Genomic DNA, 23,112 nt, shown 5'->3' on the forward strand with positions numbered 1-23,112 from the left:
GGTACCGACGTGCCCCGCGTCCCTCGGCCCGCTAGCTCGCATCCAGGGCGCCGCCTCTGTGTAGGGCGGGCGAGGAGGCAGCCGAGGCGGAGCTGATGGCTGCACTGAGGGCGGGGCGGGGTGCATGCTGGAACCTCCGGGGATGGCGGGCTTTGGGGGGGGTTCGCTGGGGGAAGGGACCCCTGTTGACCCCTGACCTCCGGGCCTTGCTGACGTCAGGAACTCCTGACCCTCGGGCCCGAGTGACTTATGGGACCCCCAGTCTCCTGGCCCGGTTGTCTGTGGGGGTCCCTGAACCACGGACGTGTCTGACGTCGGGGACTTGGGATTCCCGAGCACGGCTGACTGCAGGGACCCCAGATCCCAGGAGCCGGGAGGTCTCAGGGACCCCTGGAACCCGTCTGCGCGTATGGCTGGCGGTGGCGCTGGGCGCTGGGGGGGCAGTGCTGTTGTTATTGTGGGGCGGGGGTCGGGGTCCCCCAGCGGTCCTCGCCTCGGTCCTTGGCTCGCCGCCCACCTCTCCCCGGAGCCAGTACAACTTCATCGCAGACGTGGTGGAGAAGACAGCACCTGCTGTGGTTTATATCGAGATCTTGGGCCGGTAACGGTGGGGAAGAGCAGAAGGCACCCAAACCGCGGGCTACAGGGGGGGCGAGCAGGGGTCTGAGCCTCCTTACATCCTTGCTTTCCCCCCATCCCAGGCACCCTTTCTCGGGCCGCGAAGTCCCTATCTCGAATGGCTCAGGATTCGTGGTGGCTGCCGACGGGCTCATCGTAACCAACGCTCATGTGGTGGCTGATCGGCGCCGGGTCCGTGTGAGGCTGCTTAGCGGTGACACGTATGAGGCCATGGTCACAGCTGTGGATCCCGTGGCAGACATCGCCACGCTGAGGATTCAGACCAAGGTGGGGGTCTGGGCAGGCTGGGTCTGGTTGGGGCTGTGAATTTGGTCACATCTCCAGGTGTCAGTTCTCTTGTACCCATTCTCCCCTCAGGAACCTCTCCCCACACTACCCCTGGGACGCTCAGCCGATGTCCGGCAAGGGGAGTTTGTTGTTGCCATGGGAAGTCCCTTTGCACTGCAGAATACGATCACTTCTGGCATTGTCAGCTCTGCTCAGCGTCCAGCCAGAGACCTGGGCCTCCCCCAAACCAATGTGGAATACATCCAGACTGATGCAGCTATTGATGTGCGTTCTGACATAAGAGAAATGACAAACTAGGTTGGGGGTTGGGGGAGAGGCTGTGGGGTGCAGGCACCAACTGTGATAGATGGTGGATGAGCCTATATACAGAGATTGGGCTGGGAAAGGAGAGAATTTGGAGAAAGTGCCTACATCCTGGTCATGCCCCCAGACATAGAGTCCCTGGATCTCTTCCATATTTTCTCCTTGTCCTGCAGTTTGGAAACTCTGGAGGTCCTCTGGTTAACCTGGTGAGTGGGACATCCTTCTTTCCAAGAATCCCTGCCCCAGGTCAGTGTGAGAAGGGGTGTGCTTCCCCTAATTCAATGATGTTTGGTTAAGTTTCTGAGCATTCTCCTGTTGGCTATCTCCCAGAATCCAGCAAGGTTTCCCCAACTCCCCAATACTCCCAGCTACTCTTGTTCAGGTAGTCCCATCTCCTACTATGTGTCTGGGCTAGGGAATAGTGGGCTCTATCCCTGCAGGATGGGGAGGTGATTGGAGTGAATACCATGAAGGTCACAGCTGGAATCTCTTTTGCCATCCCTTCTGATCGCCTTCGAGAGTTTCTGCATCGTGGGGAAAAGAAGAGTGAGCCTGGCTTGGCGGGGGGGTGGGGGGAATTCCTTTAAGTGGTGGGAGGGGCATTCACTGGGCTTTGCTGGGGGGGGCTGTCTATTGGGAGGAAAGGGTTGGGGAAGGAAGGAGGTAACTGGGTGAGGCTCATTTGTCCCTCTATCACAGATTCCTGGTTTGGAATCAGTGGGTCCCAGCGCCGCTACATTGGGGTGATGATGCTGACCCTGACTCCCAGGTATGAGCTTTAGGGGTAGTGACCTGTAGGACCACCAGTGTGTTCAGTTGTGGGCAACTGGCACTTCTGTTGAGCTTTGTTCTTAATTTTATCTTTATCTAAGATAAGTTGCCTCACACTTGGAGCTATCAGAAGAGCTGTTCTCTCCCATGATCTTGACTTTCTCACTCCAATCCATCTTGTACGCCTGCTACCAGATTGATTGCATCCTGTTACTGCTTTGATTTAAAAACTTAATTAACCTGGTATTTAGGGGCCATTTTCCATTTGTCTCCAATTTAACCTTCCAGATCTGGCTTCTTACATGAATATATTCTGTTCCAGCCAACCTGATTTCCTACTCCCATGGTTTTATTTATGTTGTTCTTGCTTTATATAGTTAAATACCAGAACCATTCTTTTAGGCTCAGCTTTTAAGTTCTACTCTCTCCTTAAAGTTTCTCTTAGAATTCTAGAATGACATTAGTGTTATTGTCTTAATACTATGTATCACTTGGAATTAGTTACCTTTTATATATATGTCCCACTTCCTAACTTCCAGAAGGCAGAAAGCCAGTTGCCTTTGTATCCGGAGTATCTAGTGCATGCCCTTGTCCATGCAGCTGTCAGTGTGCTGATGCGAGATTTGAGGTGAACGCAAGATGGGGAGAGTGCCTTGGTGTGGTTAACAGAGTGATCTCTGTCCTTTCAGCATCCTTGCTGAACTACAGCTTCGAGAACCAAGCTTTCCTGATGTTCAGCATGGTGTGCTCATCCATAAAGTCATCCTGGACTCCCCTGCACACCGGTGAGGGAGAGACTGCTTTGTGAGGTGGGGATGGGTGAGATGTGCATGTGCCCTTGAACTGGGCTGTCTATTCCCTCCTTTCTCTCTCTGTCCGTCTTTCACCATAGGGCTGGTCTACGGCCGGGTGATGTGATCTTGGCCATTGGGGAGCAGCTGGTACAAAACGCTGAAGATATTTATGAAGCTGTTCGAACCCAATCCCAGCTGGCAGTGCGCATCCGGCGGGGACCGGAAACATTGACCTTATATGTGACCCCTGAAGTCACAGAATGAGTGGGTCAGCAGAAGTATGAGGCTCCTGCTCTGATTTCCACCTTGCTTTCCTGGCCTAGGCTCTGAGGGTACCTGGACAGAGGATTAAATGAACCAGTGGGGGGCAGGTCCCTCCAACCACCAGCACCAATCCCTGGGCTCTGAGGAATCATAAAAATGCTTTTTATATAAAATAAAATTATACCTAGCATCATGTTATAGTCAAAAATAAGGGGGGGGTACTGATCTTTTCCCCCACAAAAAGGCTAGAGGTAAAGCTGTATCCCCCCCTCAACTGAGGGGAGATACTGGAGCTGACCATTCTGATCTCCCTATTCAAGAAAACCAGCTGCTGCTGTCTGTTGTTCTGGGCAGTTAATCAGGTGCTGCTCTTTGTCGTGTGCTTGGCTCGGTGCTGGGCCTGGGAGCAAAAATTCCCCACGCTTGGCCACGGATCCGGCAGCTGGCCTAGGAAGGAGGGCGATAACCTCGGCTTGACAGTCCACCTCCACAGCGCACACTGGATGAGTGCGGCTGGCCTGCTGATATCTGGGGTTCCTTGGTAAGCTCCTGAGGTAATGGCAGCCTCAGACCCCCGCCCTTAGGGGCCAGTGGTGGTTTGCGGAGGAGGGTGGCAGCACCTTAGACGATCTGGTTGCTGGTCTGGCCTGGGTAGCGCTCAAACCTCCGGTTGGCCTCTTCACTGAAGGCATCGCCTACAAGGTGAATGGGCAGTTTAGGTGGGGAAACAGACCCATTGTGGGGAAGGGTGGGTAGAAGTGGAGAGGCTGGGAGATCCAGAGGTGGGTGGGAAGACACAGAACCAACTTAGGCAGACGAGAATGAAGGTCTTTCCCTCCCATCCCCCAGTCTCCCTGGGCTCCTCTTCCCACCAAATACCAATGTGGCAGTTGTGCACCCAGATGCGGTGCCCGTCGTATTTGCAGTTACATTTCATTGCATTGTTGGTGAAGTCGCTTTCTGCTACTTCAAAATTGGGGTTGATGACCACCTGCGAGTGGGAGAAAGGCACCATAACCAGTTGCAGTCCTCAAATCCAAGGGCGTCTTTAACAAACATTCCTCCCACTTGCCAGCTGGATCTCAGGCCCCCGGCACCTGCAGAATGTAGTTTCCTGGCTTCACATCTGTGATGTCAATCCACTGGCAGTCGATGTCGTGCCGGTAGAGATCCCAGCAACCCACAGTAATGCCCTGCTCTCCAAAGTTGGCACACTCATACCTCTTGGAGACATCTGAGAGGGATTGGCATATGTCAGTGTGAGGCAAGACTGTGGGATGGAGATACCGGCGTCTGTTCGAGGCCCAACTCACCTTCCTGACATTCAGTGTCTTCTAGACAGAAACTAGCTTTGTGGCCCTCAGCCACCTTGGTGCCATTGGGGGTCAGGATATCATAGTGGGTGAAGATGTCCATGCTGTGGTAGTGCCTGTGGGGACAAGGGGACCCCTGTTGCCTTCCCTACCCCCCGCGGGTTTGCCCCATCTCCAGTGACCTTGCCCTTCTGCTTGCCCCCTCACCCGTGACACTCGTGCCACACCCAGGAATGGCGCCCAGCCTTGGGCCTGAAGTCCGCTCGTCCCAGGTTGTGGATCTGGGAGGAGAACCGGAGGAGACGCCTGTGGCCGTAGGGCCAGTTGGCCGAGCGGGCGGAGCGAGCCAGGCAGTTCTCTTCGGCGGCGCAGTAGAGCATGTGCAGGGGCCGGTCCTCGATGTAGGCCGTCTCCTGCACCAGGGCCGAGTGCAGCAGCAGATCTGATGCAGCTGCCCCCAGGAAGGAAACAGAGTGTGGGAGGTCGGTGCTGGGGGTGGGGGGCAGACGGGGGTGCCTCTCCTCCCCCTGTTGGGGGGAGAGGCTGGTTCTTCACAGGCAAGGAGTACCCCTCCAGCTTACAGCTCTCTTTTTCTCTCCAAGGGGGTGGCCCAGAGCCTCCCTTCCCTGGGTTCACTCACTCTCAGAACAGATGACTCCAGCAGTGAAGCGGGTTCCTGTTCTCTTGCAGGCAATGTGGGTGCTGTGATGAGCACATTGGTCCAGGGACAGCTCAGACCCTGTGCAGCGCACTCCACTCATCACCACCTCTGTGGTATTCCCTGAGTCCCAGTACCAGGTCTCCTGGGAACATATGTTGGTGTTTCTGTGAGCCCCACCATCCAGCCTCTTGGGCCAAGGGACTCATTTCCACAGTCCTCTACCCCAGACACAGGCTTTGGAGGCAAAGGCCTTGGTTTCCCTCCCCCCACTCACCTGCAGGCCATGGTTGGCATAGCCCAGTCCAAGTTGCCTACAGGCCACCATGGCCTCCAGTGTCCCCCAGTCATCCCCACAGATGAGGCCCCAGCGAAGGGACCCAGGTCCCCCTATTTGCACCTCCACTCGCCCCTCATGTCGGCTGCGGCCCCCACTGAGTCGGATCTGTAGTGACACAGAATGGAAGTTCTGGGTAAGCTTTTGCAGCAGGCGTGTGGCTGACGGGTGATTCAGAGGCACATAAGGGCTGGCAAGTGGGGGCATTGGATGGGAGCTGCCGGATGGTGGGGGCCTGGGACAGTGGGCTGGGAAGCTGTCAGGCTGCACATCATGACCAGGGCTGGAGAGGATGCAAGATCCCTGAACTGAACTGGAAAGAAAACTGACCTTGGTCTCTACCCCAGTGTAGGGAAGGTTGCATCGGACTCCAGCATCCTGGCTATGGGAACAGTCCTCGGCTGTGATATTCTTATGGGGGCACTTCCAGAGGGAGGGTTCCTGTCCAGAGCATCGAACTTCACTTAAGTGGATGGCACCCATGCCTAGGGTGAGAGGCCAAAGACCAGGAGGTTATAACTGGACCTTCACTGTCTGCCTCGGGGTCTCCTTCCCAAGGAATGTACCCCCCAGGAGAGTGTGTACCTTCTCCTTCCCTCTTCCTCCCATCTTCATCCCCCTCACCCTGCCCCATGCGGGCACCACTCAGAGCCTCTCGAGCACTCCCGAAGCCCAGCTCCCGACACACCACGCTGGCTGCCTGCAGGTCCCACTTGCGGTCACAGACTGTGCCCCACGTGCTGGCCTTCAGGACTTCCACCCGGCCCTCTCCAGGGTGGGCCCCACCCTTTAGACGCACTCGGGTCTATAGAGGAGAGAGATGTGCCCAAAAGCAGTGAATGGAAACATCAGCACAGAGGGCTAAGTAGACCTGGGAGATGAATGAGATTCTGGTGGGAGGGAGGGGGTGGTTTCAGGTCTGTGGCCCACCCCCTGGAGAGAGGTTCCTCTCTATCCTCAAAGGTCAGGGCTGTGCTTAGTCAGGGGTGGCTAGGCTATGGGGTTCTCCACCTGGGGTGGGGAAGGTTATAGTCACTGTCTCACACACCTCCCCCTGAGGCTTCGACTGTTGTTGCTTCTTCTGGCCACTGGATGCTGCGTAGAGAGGGCCTGGCACACAGCTCACCACCGCAGGGGCCCCCCCAGGGCACCTGGTGGTGTCATTGGCACGATAGAACTCCAAGGAGCAGAGGGAGAGGTGGGCCTCGGTGCCCACGCACGCCACCCCATGCAGACCAAAGGAGTGTTGCTGCCGCTGGGCCAGCAGCCTGGGGGGACAGGAGTGGGGTGCAGTAGGGTAAAACAATGCTCCTACCTCTGCCCACAACCCTCCTCCCCTCCGTGCCTCCACCATCCCCCAACCTTTCGTGACCATTTTATCCCTTCTTCTTCCCCTCTTCTCTGCTGCATTTCCCTCCATAGAGACAAAGGGAATGGGCAAGTTTCCAGGCTGAAAAAGCCCAGATTACCCAGACAGGAGGGTTTGGGGGGACCTGCAGCCGAGACCTCTCTGGGCAGGACAGCTAGTCTTGACTTGCCTGACAGAAACCTTGCTCCAAATGGTTTCAGGCTGCTGGCCCTAACGGAGGCTGGGGTTGAGACTGCTGTGCAGAGAGAGGGGGGCAAGCCAAGACTGCCCGGCTGAAAGAGATGGGCAGGAAGGAGTGGCTGACACAAACAGGAAGCCTGAAGAGCCAGCGGGGGGTGCACAGCCTGCTATTACGCAGAGACTGAGATCTGAATCAGGGTCAGGATGTAAAGGAGTGAGTCAGTCTTGGGTCTACATGGCTTCTCCGAGGCCAGAGAGTCTTCCAGGCCAGAATGTGATGGGTAGTTATGAGAAGAATATACCAGAATGTGGACACAGGGAAGGACTGGGCTGGCACATGTGGGAATGAAGATGTAGAAATGTAAGACAGACACAAGTTAGAGACCACATGGCCAGAGGAGAGTGAATACGCACAACAGAATGGAATGGTAGAGATCTCTCCAGACCTGAGCTGAGCTTTAATAAGGTAGTCCATGTTTCTGCGATGTAAACGTAACAGAATGTTCCATAGCCACCCAAGCACGAAAATGAGACTAAACTAGAGACATTAAAACTTGGAAGCACTTAGGAGAGATGACTTGTGAGATCGAGGGGGCTTGTTTACTGACACTAACAGAGTGAGAGATGGCAGTGGGGCACGCGATGAGAGCAGTGTGCAGGGAGAAGGGCTCGTATTGGTGAAGTGAGCCTGTGAGGCTGGCTTGGCAATGAGTTATTGTAGTAACGTGCCCATCACTTGATGTCAGAGGAAGGAAGAGTTCTGACGACTTGAAGTCACTGGCTAGAGGACGCAGAGAAGAGGAAAAGTTTATAAATACAACAGACAAAGGAAGCCTGGAGACTCTACAGAATACCTTTGGAGGCTCAGGATCAGTGGATTCTGAAGCTCAGACAGATCAGGTACTCTCCCAAAGTCCTGTGTGGCTGAAAATAAAAGTCAAAGAGGCCAATCACAGGAAAAAGAGATTGCTCTTTTAAACTTCCTCCTCCCCTTTCTCCACAAGGAACACAGTAAAAACAGCAGTGTGCAGTTGAGTTTGCGGTTCAGGGAAGACCAGAGCATGGCCATGTTGGGCACAGATGACCCTTAGCTAGAAGGCACTACAAGAACACCCCCAAATTCCGAGCTCCTTTGAAGCCACCAGAAGGAGGAGCTGGGGAAGGAGGGCCACCAGGGGACCACTGGGTGATCCTAGAATGTGCAGAACAGAGGAGGGGACGGAAGAAAGGGATGGATTTTCTGCTGAAGAAGCTATTGGGGAGACTTCTCACATGCAAATGGCCTTTGGAAGCCTAGTGAGAGGTAATCGCTGGGGTGGAAGCTTTCCACTCCCTTGAATTCTGAGGGAACCCATGAGAAAACTGGGGAATGGGGAGCCTCATTGTGTCAACTGGGCCAGAGACACACGGACTATAATCTGAACCCATCCCTGGAAAAGGTTTCAGAGGGGACCCTGAGTCTCACCTCCAAGCTGGTAGCACGTATTTTTAAAAAATTGATCAAATAAAGGTAAGTGGGGAACATGAATCCCTTAGGCAAACTGAACTTCTTGAGGGAGAGGCAAGTGTGGCTTCTGAAGGACAAAAGTGCCAGAGGATCTGCTAGAATTCACTGGGGGAAGATAAATAAGCATGGGGAAGAAGGGACTTGCAAAAATCCTGTGACAAGCATAGTTCCCCAGAAACCAACATAAGGGCCAGCATCACTTTACGTTTCAGTGACTCATCTGGAAGGTGGTTTGTAACAGTTACTGCTGCTCTGCCACGTCTTGGTGGGGGCGTCCTGGACCCCTTCCTGGCCACAGCCCCATTGCCCAGACTCATCATCACTGCGCTCTCCCTCTCCTCACACCCAGCCTGAACTTCATTTACCTCTTGATTGATCCCCTGCCCACTCGGGGTTTGGGTTTGACTTTAAACTTGGTGATTGGTCTGAAAAAAGGAGAAAGAAGTTAGTGGAGGTAGTGGTTAGGTATGTGGCCCAGGAAGGACACTTTATGCAGAGTGTGGGAAGGAGTAAAGTGAAGGGGGCCAGATTTTCCACCCCTACTGACTGCTGCACACCACTGAACTCCATTTTAGGAACTCAGGTTGCTCTCTGGATTCCACAGCAGTGATGAGAAATCCAGTCAGTCCAGGGGGTGAGGGGAGAGGGGACAAGAGGGCAAGGGAGCAGAGAGAAGGGGAATGTGGGTGAACTGGGGGGGGTGAAGAGTAGGGGGTAGGAAGCATGCAGGCGGCTGAGGCTGGAGTCTAAGCTATTTGGGGGAAGTATAAGGAGGAGGAGGCTTCTCCTCAGCCGTGCCTACATTATTTCCTCCCTGGGCACCCTAAGATCAAAGCTTGCCCATCCCCATGCCTGCCTCCCCATCCCCAGGAATGGCCATTTGCAGTTACATCCCTAATTCGTTAGCTTGGGTTCTGGGATGGACATGGATAGGCTGCCTTCCATCCATCCACCTCCTCGGGCCACAGGGGCGAGCAGGAGGTCCCGGGGCTCTTGCCCCATTACCTTCCAAGGGGCTTGGGGCGTCGGGCCGAGGCTTTGGCCGCTCGCTTCCTCAACTTTCTGTGAGGATAAGACAATAGCAGAGTCAAGATCAGTCTAGAACCAAGTGGGAAAGGCTGGTGCAGCTGGGGCCAAGGGCAAATTTCTTTTCCAACAGCGAAGTTGGAAAGTCAGCAGGATGTTATAACATGAGATACTCCCAAGGCTCAACCCTTCACAGCTGTTTGGCTTCACATGCCCATGACCAGGGTGATGAGCAGCAGTGAGGCACCTGGACTCAGGTTGATAGCGCCCCTATACCAGCATCCACAGAAATTAGGCTGGGGCAGAGGGGTAATGGGGACTAGGGTCAATATCAGGGTTGATCTAAACTCGAGGAGAGGGCTATGAGGAAGGGTATAAGTAGGAAGGTGTTAGGACTGTTAAGATTGTCAGAATGAGGGCACCTGGGTGGCTCAGTTGGTTAAGCGACTGCCTTCGGCTCAGGTCATGATCCTGGAGTCCCAGGATCGAGTCCCAGGATCGAGTCCCGCATCAGGCTCCCTGCTCGGCAGGGAGTCTGCTTCTCCCTCTGACCCTCCTCCCTCTCATGCTGTCTCTCATTCTCTCTCTCTCAAAAAAAAAAAAAAAAAAAAAAGATTGTCAGAATGACCAGGCAAGGAGAGAGAACTGGCCTGGTTATAGGGAGGCTGACTGTCGTTTATTCTTGGATTCTCTCTGACTTCTGGCATTTCCAGGTTTGAGGCCTGTGGACCAGGACCAAGGCTGGATGTCCAAGGATGTTAACTTGGTTTGACTGGGGAACATGAGGCCAGGTGGGTTAGGATGCCACCATCCTTCCTGCCTAAATTAAATCCCATATGCTTTAGTCATTCACAAACCAAGTTCAGCTCCCAGACTTACTTCTAGAGAAATAAGTTCTAAAACTTTATTTCTTTTTAATTGGCCTAAATATTTGATCTATTTTCTTCTTCAAGAGGTTGCCTTAAGTCTAATGTCTGGAAACTGGGTCTGTTTCTCCTCTCCTTCTCCCTTTGATTTCAAAGACTTTAATTTTGCCCCCTCTCTGTCCTGTCTAACTACGTACAGATGAATGCAGGTTTTGCCTGTCTGTTCTTATAAATTTATGGGACTCCCTGTTATCATCATACTTATCCCTTCTTTAAACATGTTCTTACTCTGCTGTTTTCTCTTGAGGAGTCCTATCTGGACATAATATACTATGTGCAGATGTACTAGGATGTTAATATGTAGATTTGAAAGAGCACTGCAGTTGCTTGGTATTTCCTGCCCTGGCTTCTTCCTGAGGATGTATTTAGTTGGTCTTTTTATCAAAATATCCAATATGTCCAACATTTCTAGAAAAGAGTGTACAATAACTCTCAGGTCCCTTTCCTGAGACATTACTAAGAGTTAGAACCTCCCATCATACAAGTATAGTGTGAAACTTTTTCTCCAAATGTCTTTTTCTCAGATCTGTCTAAAATGAAATATATTTTGTGTTTTCTTTCAAGATTATCTTGATCCTCCAACAAGTACTCAGAAAAATGTAGTATTATCTAAGAACTTAGAAGTACTTCTTCTCTTAGTTATTTATAAGGTTTTTATATTAAATATCATATGGCATACCTAGTTATATATAAGGTACAATATAGATTATATTAAGAACCTGGTGCTTGTTTAGGACCTGTACTGGTATCTGTCTTTACTTACACTCCTTCATTCACAAATGAGCTTGTTTCCTCCTATCATTTGTTTCTTCAACCATCAAAATGTACCTACATCTGTGCACCCTCTTCTCATTCTCTCTCTCGTCTCTAAGGCCACTCCCCCCAATGTTTCTGAATTCCATCCCTTAGGATCTTTTCTTCTCCTCAGTTGAGAAGTCACATACAATCTCTCCTCAACTGAATCATTTTAAACATGTTCAGATCTCTCCTACACCCCCCCACACACAGCCTCCACCCCATATCTCCCCGCTTCTTCATTGAAAACACTGTCAAGAGTTGTCAACGCTCCACTTCTATATTCTCTCTCTTACCACTCATTCCTTAACCTGCTCTTTTCTGGTTTTCCCCATCACTCGGCGATAATAAATCTAGTAGACAGTTTCAATCTTCATCTTATTTACCTCTCAGTAGCATCTGACACTGCTGTTCTCATCTTCTCTCCTTCCTTGGCTGTCCTAACACTACTAGTCTGGTTTGATTCCTAATTCTGGTTGCTCTCTCTTGGTCTTCTTCACAGGCTCCTCCTCTAGATAGTCACTTAAATTTTTGGAGTCCTGTCTGAGGCATTCTATCATTCCATATCCTCTCTTTATACGTTCTCATTTACACCTAACCTTGTATATTCCATTGCCTTCTTGATGTTTCTACTTAGATGTCTCAAAGTTTTCTAAAATGTAATGTAGGTCCAAAAAATAAACCCACAATTCTTTCAGTAAAATCCACTCCAGAAACCTAAGAGTTAACCTCTTCTTGACTCCCAAAGTCAGTCCATAACCAAGTCCTGTCAGTGTTACTTCCTAAACACCTCTCCAGTCCATCCACTCTTGTTCTTCTCCAAACCATTCTCAGAAATGCTGTCAGAGTGATTTTTTGGAGCCCCAAACCTCATCATGGCCTCTTACAGCCCTCCTTATGAAAACACTTCACTTGTTTCCCAGGGCTTTTATTATAAAGACCCAAATCCTTAACGTAGTAGCCTGTCAGGTCTTCCGTGATCTCTCATCACCTCTGTGTTCTCAGCACCTTGCACAGTGCTTTTCAAATAGCAGGAGTTCAATAAATAGCTTTCAGCCCCTGAGCCATTAGAACCCCAATTTCTTTGCCTGCAAAAGGACAGTAAATGATTCAATTATCTTTACATTCTTTTCCTCTTCTAAAATTCTACAACTTTCACGTGTTCTAGGGCAGACTATAAAACCAAGTGGAAAAATGATAAATGCATCATGTTCTGATTTTCTCATTCCCAAAATCTTACTGGTTTCCTCTAAAAGCTAGCCAATGTATCTTCTTTCTCTAAGGAAGGTGGAGTTCTTCGTAATGACCTTGCCTATCCTTTATGATGGTATTACCTGTGAGAATGCTCCCTCTGTCTGATGTGACCTGTGAAAGGAAATCTAGATCATATCCCCATCACAGAATCTCCCAGGACTACTGTAACCCCTTTCCTCACTACGGATGATCTCTCTACTTAGTATGTGTCCTTCTCCAGCCTTCATATCCCAGATTCAGTAACAGATTGCAATATCTACACAGATACTCCTGATCTCTGCAAGTGACTTCAGACCATGCATACCTAGGGATAACTGCTGGGTTTCAAACTTGCTGAGGATGGCTCACTTGGAAAGCTAGTGCATATTACCTTGAAGCCCAGAGGTGCCTGATGGCACACATCATCCTTCTTTCCAGCAGCTTCAGGGTCATTTCCTGTATGTCTTCTCTTATTTTCTTTTACCAGTCATCCTACAGCTGTTCCTCCCCCTCCCTCTTGGTTGTCACCCTCCGAATCAGCTTCACCTTTATGACAAACTCCTAACTAGCCTTACTGCATCTAGAACCTCCTCTGTCCAATTCACTACTATTGGGTACACTTTAACAACACTGGCCTTAATTTATCAGTGTCCCATACAAATACTTTTATTTTTAATTTTGTCATAAGATAAAGATGAAACTGTCTAATCTGCCATGAAAAGCGTTCCATTTTCTGGCTCTTAAGTAATTCAGATCTTCCTTCCATTATTTTTCAGCACAACCTTCTACTCTAGTCAACCATCTTTTGAAAAATATCCTAGTCACTGTCATCTCTGTCTGGGTCAGCAATGACTCCATTTTGCTAAATCCAGCTTTTGTTTCTCAGTCCTTGTTCTTTTAGACCCACCAGCAGCACTGAGTCAGGTGATCACTCTCTCCCTCTCCTCCTTGAAGCCTGTTACTTGGCTTACAGGCCACCACAGTCCCTTGGTTTTCTTTCTACCTCACTTCACTGTTTGCGTGTTCACTTTATCTTCCTGACCTCATAATATTTAAGCTCTCAGTTCAGTCCTTGGACCCCTCTTTTCCTGTTTACACTCACTCCCTTGGTGACACTGTCCAGTTTCAGGGCTTGTAATATTTTTATTCAACTGAACTCTAGAGTCGTATACCCAATTGCCTACTCAGCCTCACCATTTCAATGTCTTAGAGAACCTCAAATTTAACAGGTCCAAAACCAAGTTTTAATATTCAGTGTCCCCCATCCCCTCCTCACACAGAATGTGCTCCACCCACTGTCTTCCTTATCAGAAAAGGCCAACTCCATACTTAGCTCAGGCTCAAAACCTTGAAATGAACCTTAATTCCTCTCCTTCTCTCATACCACATTAAATCCATCTGCAAATCCTGTTGGCTCTACCTTCAGCCATACACAGAATGTGATTTTTCACCACTCTCACTGGTCACCATCACCTCTCACTTTCTTTACTTGGCTTTCAGGAGACAATAACCTCCTAACTAATTTCTCTGCCTCCTTGACTCTACTGCATCCCTTACAGTCTATTTTTAAAACAGCCAAAATAATACTTTAAAAATGGAAGTCAGATGTCACACCTCTGTTCAAAACCTTATCTCACACAGAGAACAAACCAGTCTCTCAAATGTCCCTATGTGATCAGGCTCCCCATTCTTTCCCGATCTCCTCCTATATCACCTTTCTGTCATGTTCTCTCGTTGCCTCAGCTGCAGCCCCAGTGGCCTCCAGGAGCGTGACAAGAGTGCCTTCTCCCTCCCTCTACCCCTCCCCTGCCCCCTAGGATCTTTTATGATCCCTTTTCCCGTAAATGCTTGGCTAGATTTCTACACAGTTTGTGCCCTCACCTCCCTTAAATCTTTTCTCAAATGATGCCTTTTCAAAGAGGCCTTCTCTGACCCCTTTATCTAAAACTGCAATCCTACTTCGACTTCCTAACTCCTTCCCTGCCTTATTTTTATTGATTACACGCTTTACCATCCTTGCACTTTAAAATTTTACTATTTTCCAGTTCTTCCCTAGTCCATGAGATCAGGGATTTTTGTCTCTTTTGCCTACTGTTGAATCCCTAGTGTCTTCAACAGTCCCTGGCACACCGTAGACACTAATAAATAAATACTGGATGAATGGGTCTCTTCCCCTTTGTTCACGCTAGCCTCGTCACTGAAATCTCTGCTTTTTAAATTGTACGAATCTTTCAGAACCTGATGCTTGGGTTAGGGAAGGTAAAGAACAGCACAGAGAAAGAAATATAACCCCAAGACAGATAGCAGTAAAGGAGCACAGCACACAGCTGTTTTAAAACAGTTTGAGTCTCTAGACCAGATAAAGTATATTCCTTGGGGCTGAAAGAACTTTCAGATGTGCCGAGAGCCAAGGCAAGGAAAATTAGAGCAAGTGTGGAGAAGACTAGAGGTTGGATAATGTATTGACTTTCAAAAAGAAGAAAAATGATTCCTTAATCTAAAGAATAATATTCTAGAATACATTATTAAATGGAAAGTTTGTGAACAGTGAGGAAAATATATGGAGATCCTTAGAGACCTAGAAGGATTTCAGTAAAAATTAGCTCAAACCACCATGATTTCATTTTTTGATAAGATTACTAAATTGGAAGACTGGAGAATGGCCATGAACATAATATATCTGGATTTTAAGGGAGGTTAACAAAATCTCCCATGATTTCATTATAGATAAAATGGTGAAATGTTGGCTACGTCATCGTAGTGTTCAGTTTGTTTCCAATTAATGGAAAAAACATTTCACAACTAATGAGTAAAGACTTGATGAGTAAGGAAGAGTTAGACTTTGGTTTTGAACATTTCACTCTGATGAAGGCAGAAGGCATAGCTATCATGTATATCCTCCAGAGGAAGCTGGGAGGGATGACAAATGGAAAATAATGTCAAGATTCAGGATAATCTCATGGGTTCATGGTGGCTTTTTAAAGGTTTTTAAATGATGTATCCAACTAATTTAATAGGGTAAACTCAACATAGATTTAGGTTCAAATAGGCTTTTCTATTAGTATCAAGGATAAGGGAAGATCTGAATTGGTCTTAGATGATTACCAGTTCAATATGAACAGTGGGGTATTTCCTCAACATAAAGTCAATACCAAGTCTGGGCATGCTCTACCCAAAGTTGAGCATTTCTACTGCACCCTGCCCTGATCGGACCATATCTGAAGTTCTGTGCCCAATGGAAGCTCACCTAGATGTCAAGAGGTCTTTCTGCAAAACTCAACTAAGGAAGAGCTGAAAACAAATTAGCACTTTACTCTGCGTAGTAGATTACAGAGAGACTGTAAAGATTTCTAAACTCCTCAAAAGGACTGCATAAGATTCTCCAGGGTAGCGAGGCGCTGTAAGGACAGAGCCGTTCACCGGTGTGATCCGTCACTCTGGAAGCCAGCGCGTACACCAGGGCTCCAGGGCAGGTGGAGAGGGCCGGGAGTCTCGGCCGAAGGATATTCTGGAAAACTTGCTAGGAGTCCCGGGGGCTCCCGAGGGCAGGGCCCGACCTCTCCCCGCACCCTCCGACCCTCGGGGATTGGCTCTCTGGCGGGGACACGCGCGCCCAGGCCCGCGCTGGACACACCCAGGTGCCGCCTCCGCAGGGTGCGGCCGCGCGCTCCCTGAGCTCGGACGGCGGGGGCCGCGCCGGCGCCGTAACCGTAACAGCCCCCGGGCCTGCCGGCCGCTGGGCGTGGCCTCGCGAGGCTCGGCGCGCGCCCCGAGGCGCGGAGAGTCTGCCTGCCAACCGATGGCGTCATGGGCACCGACCCGCGACCGGCGCCACTCGCCCCGCCCCGGCTGCGGACCCGAGAGAGCAGGAGCTTTGCTTGCCCCAGTTCAAACCCGCCCCAGAAGATGTCTCAACTCTCCAGTTTCGAAAGGGCCTCCATATTTCTCCACTGTTGCAGAGCCCCGGGCCCTCCTGGGGGTCGAGACACCACCCCTTAATGAGCACCCCTCAATCCCAGTCCGCTCCACTCAGCGCCCACATCCCTTCACCTGTAGAAGGCCGTGTTGACCCTCTTTTCGCTAGGGAAGCCCAGCATCCCGCAGACCACGTGGCTGTTCTGGGCGCTCCAGCCTTTGTCACACACTTGCGACCAGCCCTCGGGAAGCCTGACTTCGACCAGTCCCTCGGTCACTGGCAGGGGCCGCCTGCCCCGCCCCACGGCCGGTCGAAGTCGCACCTCCTCCACTTGCAGGTGCTGTTCTACCTGGGATGGGACCACAAGCAGAGGAAGGAGAATCAGTGGCGCCTTTTACATGTCCTCCCACCCTCACGGACCCCTGATCATGTGCTCGCTGTAAGCCCGTGGGGAGTAGGGGCTGCCACAGGGCTGGGAGGCATGCCTGCTGTCTGTGATGAACTGACTCTCCTGGACCACGAGAGTGGAAGGAAGGGCATGTGCTCTGAGAGGCGATTGAGGGTGCTGAGGAAGCTGAAGAAGCTGGGGAAGGAGCGCCCAAGGCGGCCCCAGCATGAGGGAGCAGTTCACAGAGGAAGTGGTATGGAAGCAGTAGGAGAGATTAGGAAGGGAGATGTTCCAGGAGAGCAGGAACACCTGAAAGGAGGGAGAGCAAGGGATGACCTGGGGACCAGGGATGAAGCTGGAGAGGCTCATGCCAGGCTTAGTAACTTGAATGCCAATGCTAAAACAAACCTGGGCTTTAATATGTCTAGCTCTATCCTCTGTCCCCACCCCCTAAGCCTCCCACCAACCCAAATTAGCCTGTGGGGCATATGGGATCCCCTACCTTCTAGTATCCCTTCTAACCACATATAACCACCCTGGTCATCCTGGGTGGGGTGTGTGTGTGTGTATGTGTGTGTGTGTGTGTGTGTGTGTGTGTATGAATGGCAGACCTCAATGACATTAGAATCTGAGAAGCCGGGGAGGCGCTGGTCCTTGCAGATGACTCCAGCATCCTCATCATGGGTACAGTCACTGTTCCCCCAGCCCCGGGAGGCACATTCAGTCACACTCTGCTCAGTCCCACTGCAGCTCAGGTTGTCCAGCCAGATGCGGCCTGTGGAGAGAGAGATGGGGGGTAGAGAGGCTTGTGGAGGCAGGATGGAGGAGGGAGGGAGGTGATGGGGATTTTGGGGAGAGTGAGCACACAGGCCTTGCATCTGGCCATGATGATCCCATTTTTCCGGTAAGATAATGGGTGTGCAAGAGACAGGACACCCTGGGAGTTAAAGGGAGCACAGGATTGATGGAGGGTCAGTGTGATCTGGGGGAAACTCAAGAAGTTGGTACGGTGAATAAACAATCAAGAGTCAACACTGAATTTCTGATCAGTCCTGACCTATTCAGTGAGAGCTACAATTTATCGAGTACCTGTTGTGTGTTAGGCACTCTGCTATGTATACATATACATGATTACTCTTAGATCTGCCACCATTTTACATAAAGAAATTGGGGTTCAGAGAAGTTAAGTAACTTGCCTAAGACCACACAGCCAATACACGGGGACTTAGGGGTTTAAGCCATTTGTGAGACTTGGAAATCTAAGATCTTTTCACCTCAGCCTCGCTTTCTCCCATGGGCCTGCCCTGTCTGTGCTGCCACATTGCTCCCTGGACCACACTGAAATGAATATCTGACTTCTCAGAGTTGGATGGACGCAATCCACATGGGATTCCACCCAATGTGACTTGTCTGTCCCAGCCAATGGCAGGGACCCATCATGCACCTCCTGACAGGACTTACCCAGCTTCTGCTGGGATGCCTACTTCCTGCCCCACCAGGCCCCTGGAACCATCACAGAAGTCCTCATGACTATGACTTTGCCCCACCAGGTCTGATTCAGTCCTTTGCTGCCATCCAGAAAACTCCCTTAGCCAAATGACTGTCCTCATATTTGAAGACAACCTTCAGGTAAACGCTATCCAAAGCTTTTTCTTTTCATACCAAACACCCCTGGTTTCTTCAGCTATTCCCTCTTGAAACTTGGCTTCCAGTCTTTCACATCTGGGCAGCTCTCCTCTGAAAGCATTTCCATTTTCTACTGTCTCTCTTAAATGTGGCACCTACAAGGGACACTTTATTCCAGAAGTGGTCCAGCAAGTGGGGAGTGGGGGATGCGCTGCAGACTGCAACTGGCTTCTGTCCGTCAATCCTTCTGTGGGCTCATACAATGTAAGCACTTTCAGGTCTCAGAATTCCTCCTAAGCCCCTACTACCCACATTCATTCTTGTCCTAAGAGTTTATACTTGTTAGTTCCAAGAAAGCTTAGTCAGAAAGCTTAGTTCTAAGAAAACTTAGTTCCAGCTTGTTGGTTTCAGCTCTTGCCTATAATCCGATTTTGTCAGCTGCGGTATCTGTGATCCCTTCTGGTTGGGGACATCCAGACATCATTTATCTGCTCTCAGCTTTCCATCAAACTAGCTGTGCTTTACTCAGACAGGGCTCACCTGTATCAGGGCTGTCCTTGCATGTGTCTTTGTGGAATCACGCGTTTGCCGAAGAAAGGCACTTAGAGATCGCCTAGTCATTTTGCACATAGGGCATCTGAAGTTCAGAGAAGGCACTGACCAGCCTAAGGTCATGCAGGCCTGAGAACTGACTGTCAACCATGGCTCTACTTGACACTGGTTGTTTCTGATGTCCTGGCTGCCTGCGCCTGGCCTGGTGTTCCCTCTCCCTGTCTTAAGGCAATACCTAGGCCACACATGGAGCACTGCTCACCTGTTCCAGGGCCGTATTTGGCACTGTGGGTCCAGCCCGTGGCCTCTGTGAAGCCCAGCTCCCGGCAGAGGACGTGGGCAGCCTGAAGGGTGAAGTCGTCATCGCAGATGGTGCCCCACTCGCCAGCTCGCTGGATCTCCACGCGGCCCTCGAAGGGCTTCCTGGGGAAGCCGGCCAGCCGGAACCGCAGCCCCTGGCTGCCAGCCCTGTCCTCGGGGGCCGTGGCCGGGGATGGAAACCCCAGGCAGGAGCTGCACAGCAGGGACAGCAGCAGCCCCCATGGGCTCCACGGGCAGGTTCTGACATGTCGCATGGCAGGGAAGGCCTGGGGGCCCCAGAGAGAGAGTGTGTGAGAAAAAGCGAGACCAAGCCAGGCCTGGGTCGCAGAGAGAGGTCAGGAGAGGAAGAGAACCCTGAAAAGGACAGAGACAAGAGACTGTGTGAGAGAAAGCCAGAGATCCAGGGACTAAGTGAGAAAGAAACACAAACTCAATAAGAGCAGAAACAGAGCCCGAGAGGTGCAGACTAGGGAGGGGGGAGAGAGAGGGAGAGAGAGACAGAGACACAGAGATAGAGAGGCTCTTCCTCACCATCAGCTGTTCTGCCTCACAAGGACCTTTCCTAGCTCTGTCATCATCACCTCCATTATCCCCACCCACTGCTCTAAGAGACCCAAAGATCAAAAGACCGTGATTAGAGACCAAGAGGCAGAGAATGGTTGAGAGAAAGAGATAGAGACTGAGCCAGAGGGAGACCCAGACAGGATGTGAGAGGAAGGGAAACTGTGGGAACAAAAGGGGAGCAAACAAAGAGACAGCAGAGAGAGACAATGTGGAAGACGGATAGAAGGGGACCGTGAGAGAGCCAGCGCACAGAGCAATGGAGAGATGCAGGCAACAGGTGGGGTGAGGGCCTGGCAGGAGCCAAGGAGGGGTGGCGGCAGGAGCCTAGATGATTCCATTCAGCCAGTCAGACAGAGGACAGACAGCTACTGATTGTGGAGAGAAGCAGGCCAGGGGGCTTAGGAGCCCCTCAGATCTTAGGTTCTCTGATTGGGAGCCAAGCCCAGAATCCTGTCTGGGCAGATTCCACGGCGGAGCCGGCAGAGACCAGGATGCACGGAGAACCCCGTGCACACCCTACCCAGCACACAGGCTCTCACATGCCCTGCAGGGTCAAGGGGCCCAGGAGGGCCAGGCCTCAAGCTGGGAGGGGGAATGGGGTGGGGTTGTCCAAACCTCCTGCCAACACTGCCATCGCTGTCACTGGGCAACCGGAGGCCAGGGCGCCAATCAGCTCCTCAGCCAAGGCCTTCCCTCTGTCTGGGACTGAGAACAGCCCCTCTCCAGCAACGGGCCCCCCAAACATGCTTTCCCCAACTCAGACAAACAACACAACAGGACAGCTTTGTTCTGGGGACATTTTGGCTTGGGGGCCCAGGGGTAGGGCCTCACAGAGGAGCCTCCAGGCTTAGGGCCCTGGCCGCTGCCCTATTTGGAACACCCTGCAGACCCCCCACCCGCCAAATATCTGCCTCCTCACTCCACGCTTCTTGTGTCTCTCTCTCTTTTTTTTAAACAATGACAAAACCCTCTGTTGGTTGGTTACCCTCGACCCCATCCCGCATCACCCCTTTTCCGTGGTCCCACCACCATCCTCTCCATCCGAAACTCCCCTTCCTCCCGCGGCAGCGTGACTCCCCTACCTTTGGCTGAGCGGGGCTCTAGGGGATGGGAGAAGAGTCCAGGTCCTGGAGATCAGTCCTAGGACTTCCCAAAAAAAGTGCTCGGCCAGGGGAGACTGGACCCCCCCTCTCTCCCCCCTCTCCGTTCGTCCCTCCCACGTCCCTTTGAGCCCTCCCACATTCCGCCTTCTCCTTCCATTCCTCCCTGGCCAGTTCCCTCCTCTTCTCCTTTTGGTCCTCCCCTCCCCCGTGGAGCTGGCCGCGGCCGCTCCACCTCCCCCCACCCCCCACCGCCGACCCTCCCCCGGCCTGCTCAATGAAGCTTTCTTTTCCCGCGGGTTGGAGGCCGGGCAGCTGCGGTCAGGGAGCTGGACACGCAAGAGGCCACGGGGCCGCGGACCAGCCCGGGCGGCGGCCCCTGAGGCGGCGGGAGGCCGCGGCTCAGCTCCCGGCTCCGGGAAGACTTCCAGTCCCCAGCCCCCAGCCCCCAACCCTTCCCCCATGTCCCGGGCTCCGCGGAGTGTAAACAGCCAGACCCCTGCCGGGCTAGGGGCGGGTCCGGTCAGGGGACCTGAAGCGTTGAAGGGCCGCAGAGCCCCTCCGGTGCCCCACGGTGCCCACTAGCATTTTTCGGGGTGACGTCACGGCCTTCACTCTGATGTCACGTTGAGCATATGACGTCCTACACAGCCCGTAAGCCCAGGCGCCAAACCCCTCTGGCCGAAACCTCGAGGTTTCTCCTGGTGGAGCCATTTGTGCGCGTCCCAGGGCTGTGGCAGGGGTCTGAAGGTGGTGAACCGTCCAACTATCTGGGGACCCCCTCCCTTTTTCTTTTGCGGCTCTCCTTGCTCCTCCTTCGCGGTCCGCGGAGGCCGGGGGAGGGGCGGGAACGCCTCCGGTGGCGCGGTCCCGCCCCTAGCCCGCAGGGCCAGGAAGCGCGGAAGGAAGCGCCGGGGGCCATGGACGGAGCTGTGATGGAAGGGCCGCTCTTTTTGCAAAGTCAGCGTTTCGGTACCAAGGTAGTCGGGGGCAGGGGTTGCGGAACCCCATCAGACTTAGGAGTGGGCTGTAGAGCCCAGAGGGAGGGAGGGGGCGGCAGCGGGTTGGAGCGCGGGCCGGGAGCTGAAGAACCCTATGACGTTCCCGCGAAGTTGATTGCACACTCCGGAGAAGGTCCGCTGGCCTCGGGTACGCCCTCTCTGGTCCTGGGGAGACGGAGCTGCATTCTTCTCGGGAAACTTCGCCCCCGGCCGGGAAGCTGCAGAGCCGAAATCGGCCTGCGCCGGCGCTCGCCCGCTCCCTCCCCAGCGTCTCGCTCTCTCTTCCCAGAGGTGGAGGAAGACCTGGGCGGTACTCTATCCTGCCAGTCCCCACGGCGTAGCGCGGCTCGAGTTCTTTGACCACAAGGGGTCGAGCTCCGGAGGGGGCCGAGGGGGCTCGCGCCGCTTGGACTGCAAGGTGATCCGTCTGGCGGAGTGTGTGAGCGTGGTCCCCGTGGCTGTGGAGAGCCCCCCAGAGCCTGGCGCCGCAGCTTTCCGCCTGGACACCGCGCAGCGCTCCCACCTGTTGGCGGCGGACGCGACGTCCAGCGCCGCCTGGGTGCAAACACTGTGCCGCAATGCCTTTCCGGTGAGCGGTCCGGGGCTGCCCGCGAGGGGCTGGGGCGAAACGCACTGGGCCCAAGAGGCGACGCGAGGTGGGGGCGGTTACAGCAGCAGAGGGCCTGGGCCGGCTCGGACCCTGGCAACAGCGGTGAGGGAATTGCAGGGTCCTCGATACTCTCTCTCCTTACCCCAGAAAGGAAGCTGGGCTCTGGCGCCTGCGGAGAACCCACCCAAGCTTTCTGCCCTGGAGATGCTGGAGAACTCGCTGTATAGCCCCACCTGGGAAGGTAGACGCCTGAGCCTGGGCAGGGATGGGGTGGAAAGAAGGGTGTCCTTAGGAAGGGAGTGATTAATGGGGATCATGGGGAAGTAGGAAGCTCCTGAAGTTTCCAAGTGAGTGCTTGGACAACCTGTCCCCACCTCCCCAGCGCCCTCACCTAGCAGTCTGGCCGGTTGCCAATCTAATTGTGTATTCCTTCCAGGATCCCAGTTCTGGGTAACAGTGCAGAGGACCGAAGCCGCTGAGCGCTGTGGCCTGCATGGCTCCTATGTGCTGAGGGTGGAGGCTGAGAGGCTGACTCTCCTGACCGTAGGGGCCCAGAGTCAGATACTGGAGCCACTCCTTTTCTGGCCTTACACTCTGTTGCGCCGCTATGGCCGGGACAAGGTGCGGGGCG

At 52.6% G+C, this 23,112-nt stretch overlaps 3 protein-coding genes across 9 annotated transcripts in view; 2 read left to right on the forward strand and 1 right to left on the reverse strand.

Moving 5' to 3' along the window:
* The first annotated feature begins 45 nt into the window (after positions 1-45).
* On the forward strand, positions 46-3,252 carry HTRA2 (HtrA serine peptidase 2). Its single transcript, XM_006735328.3, has 8 exons — positions 46-601; positions 702-906; positions 997-1,191; positions 1,404-1,436; positions 1,671-1,776; positions 1,930-1,999; positions 2,691-2,786; positions 2,894-3,252. Exons 1-8 carry the CDS (start codon positions 96-98, stop codon positions 3,057-3,059), a joined length of 1,377 nt encoding a protein of 458 aa, XP_006735391.1. The 5' UTR covers positions 46-95; the 3' UTR covers positions 3,060-3,252.
* Positions 2,330-20,982, reverse strand: LOXL3 (lysyl oxidase like 3). 5 transcript variants are annotated; one of them, XM_081796621.1, is made up of 14 exons: positions 20,853-20,982; positions 19,148-19,472; positions 17,319-17,482; positions 16,454-16,668; positions 6,416-6,635; positions 5,992-6,172; positions 5,698-5,852; positions 5,308-5,475; positions 5,013-5,175; positions 4,580-4,823; positions 4,373-4,488; positions 4,157-4,293; positions 3,939-4,050; positions 2,330-3,754 (listed from the first exon to the last, which is right to left on the reverse strand). In XM_081796621.1, exons 2-14 carry the CDS (start codon positions 19,458-19,460, stop codon positions 3,681-3,683), a joined length of 2,262 nt encoding a protein of 753 aa, XP_081652747.1. In that variant the 5' UTR covers positions 19,461-19,472; positions 20,853-20,982; the 3' UTR covers positions 2,330-3,680. The 5 variants fall into 5 exon arrangements, with proteins under 5 accessions (XP_081652747.1, XP_081652750.1, XP_081652749.1 ...); XM_081796624.1 differs by having other exon boundaries at positions 19,148-19,560; positions 20,853-20,964; XM_081796623.1 differs by lacking the exon at positions 20,853-20,982 and having other exon boundaries at positions 19,148-20,802.
* Positions 20,983-21,241: 259 nt separating this feature from the next.
* Positions 21,242-23,112, forward strand: part of DOK1 (docking protein 1) — a 3,266-nt gene continuing 1,395 nt past the window's right edge. The window contains exons 1-4 of one of the 3 annotated variants that reach the window (XM_006736115.3): positions 21,252-21,850; positions 22,161-22,460; positions 22,629-22,722; positions 22,918-23,102. In XM_006736115.3, coding sequence (XP_006736178.2) covers positions 21,506-21,850; positions 22,161-22,460; positions 22,629-22,722; positions 22,918-23,102 — 924 coding nt within the window. In that variant the 5' untranslated portion in view covers positions 21,252-21,505. Of the gene's footprint in view, positions 22,020-22,160; positions 22,461-22,628; positions 22,723-22,917; positions 23,103-23,112 lie in introns of all 3 variants that reach the window. The other 2 variants (XM_081796630.1, XM_031031033.2) reach the window with 2 other exon arrangements.

This window comes from Leptonychotes weddellii, chromosome 10 (assembly GCF_054177405.1).
Source record: "Leptonychotes weddellii isolate Sample4059 chromosome 10, ASM5417740v2, whole genome shotgun sequence".
Classification (NCBI taxonomy): Eukaryota; Metazoa; Chordata; class Mammalia; order Carnivora; family Phocidae; genus Leptonychotes; species Leptonychotes weddellii.

Coding starts and splice junctions, on each gene's coding strand:
- HTRA2 (XM_006735328.3), top strand. CDS start 96: ATGGCTGCACTGAGGGCGGGGCGGGGTGCATGCTGGAACCTCCGGGGA. Junction 1,777..1,929: donor GCATCGTGGGGAAAAGAAGA/GTGAGCCTGGCT, acceptor CCTCTATCACAG/ATTCCTGGTTTGGAATCAGT. Junction 2,787..2,893: donor CTGGACTCCCCTGCACACCG/GTGAGGGAGAGA, acceptor CTTTCACCATAG/GGCTGGTCTACGGCCGGGTG.
- LOXL3 (XM_081796621.1), bottom strand. CDS start 19,460: ATGCGACATGTCAGAACCTGCCCGTGGAGCCCATGGGGGCTGCTGCTG. Junction 16,669..17,318: donor CAGATTCTAATGTCATTGAG/GTCTGCCATTCA, acceptor GTCCCATCCCAG/GTAGAACAGCACCTGCAAGT. Junction 6,173..6,415: donor AGTCGAAGCCTCAGGGGGAG/GTGTGTGAGACA, acceptor TCTCCTCTATAG/ACCCGAGTGCGTCTAAAGGG.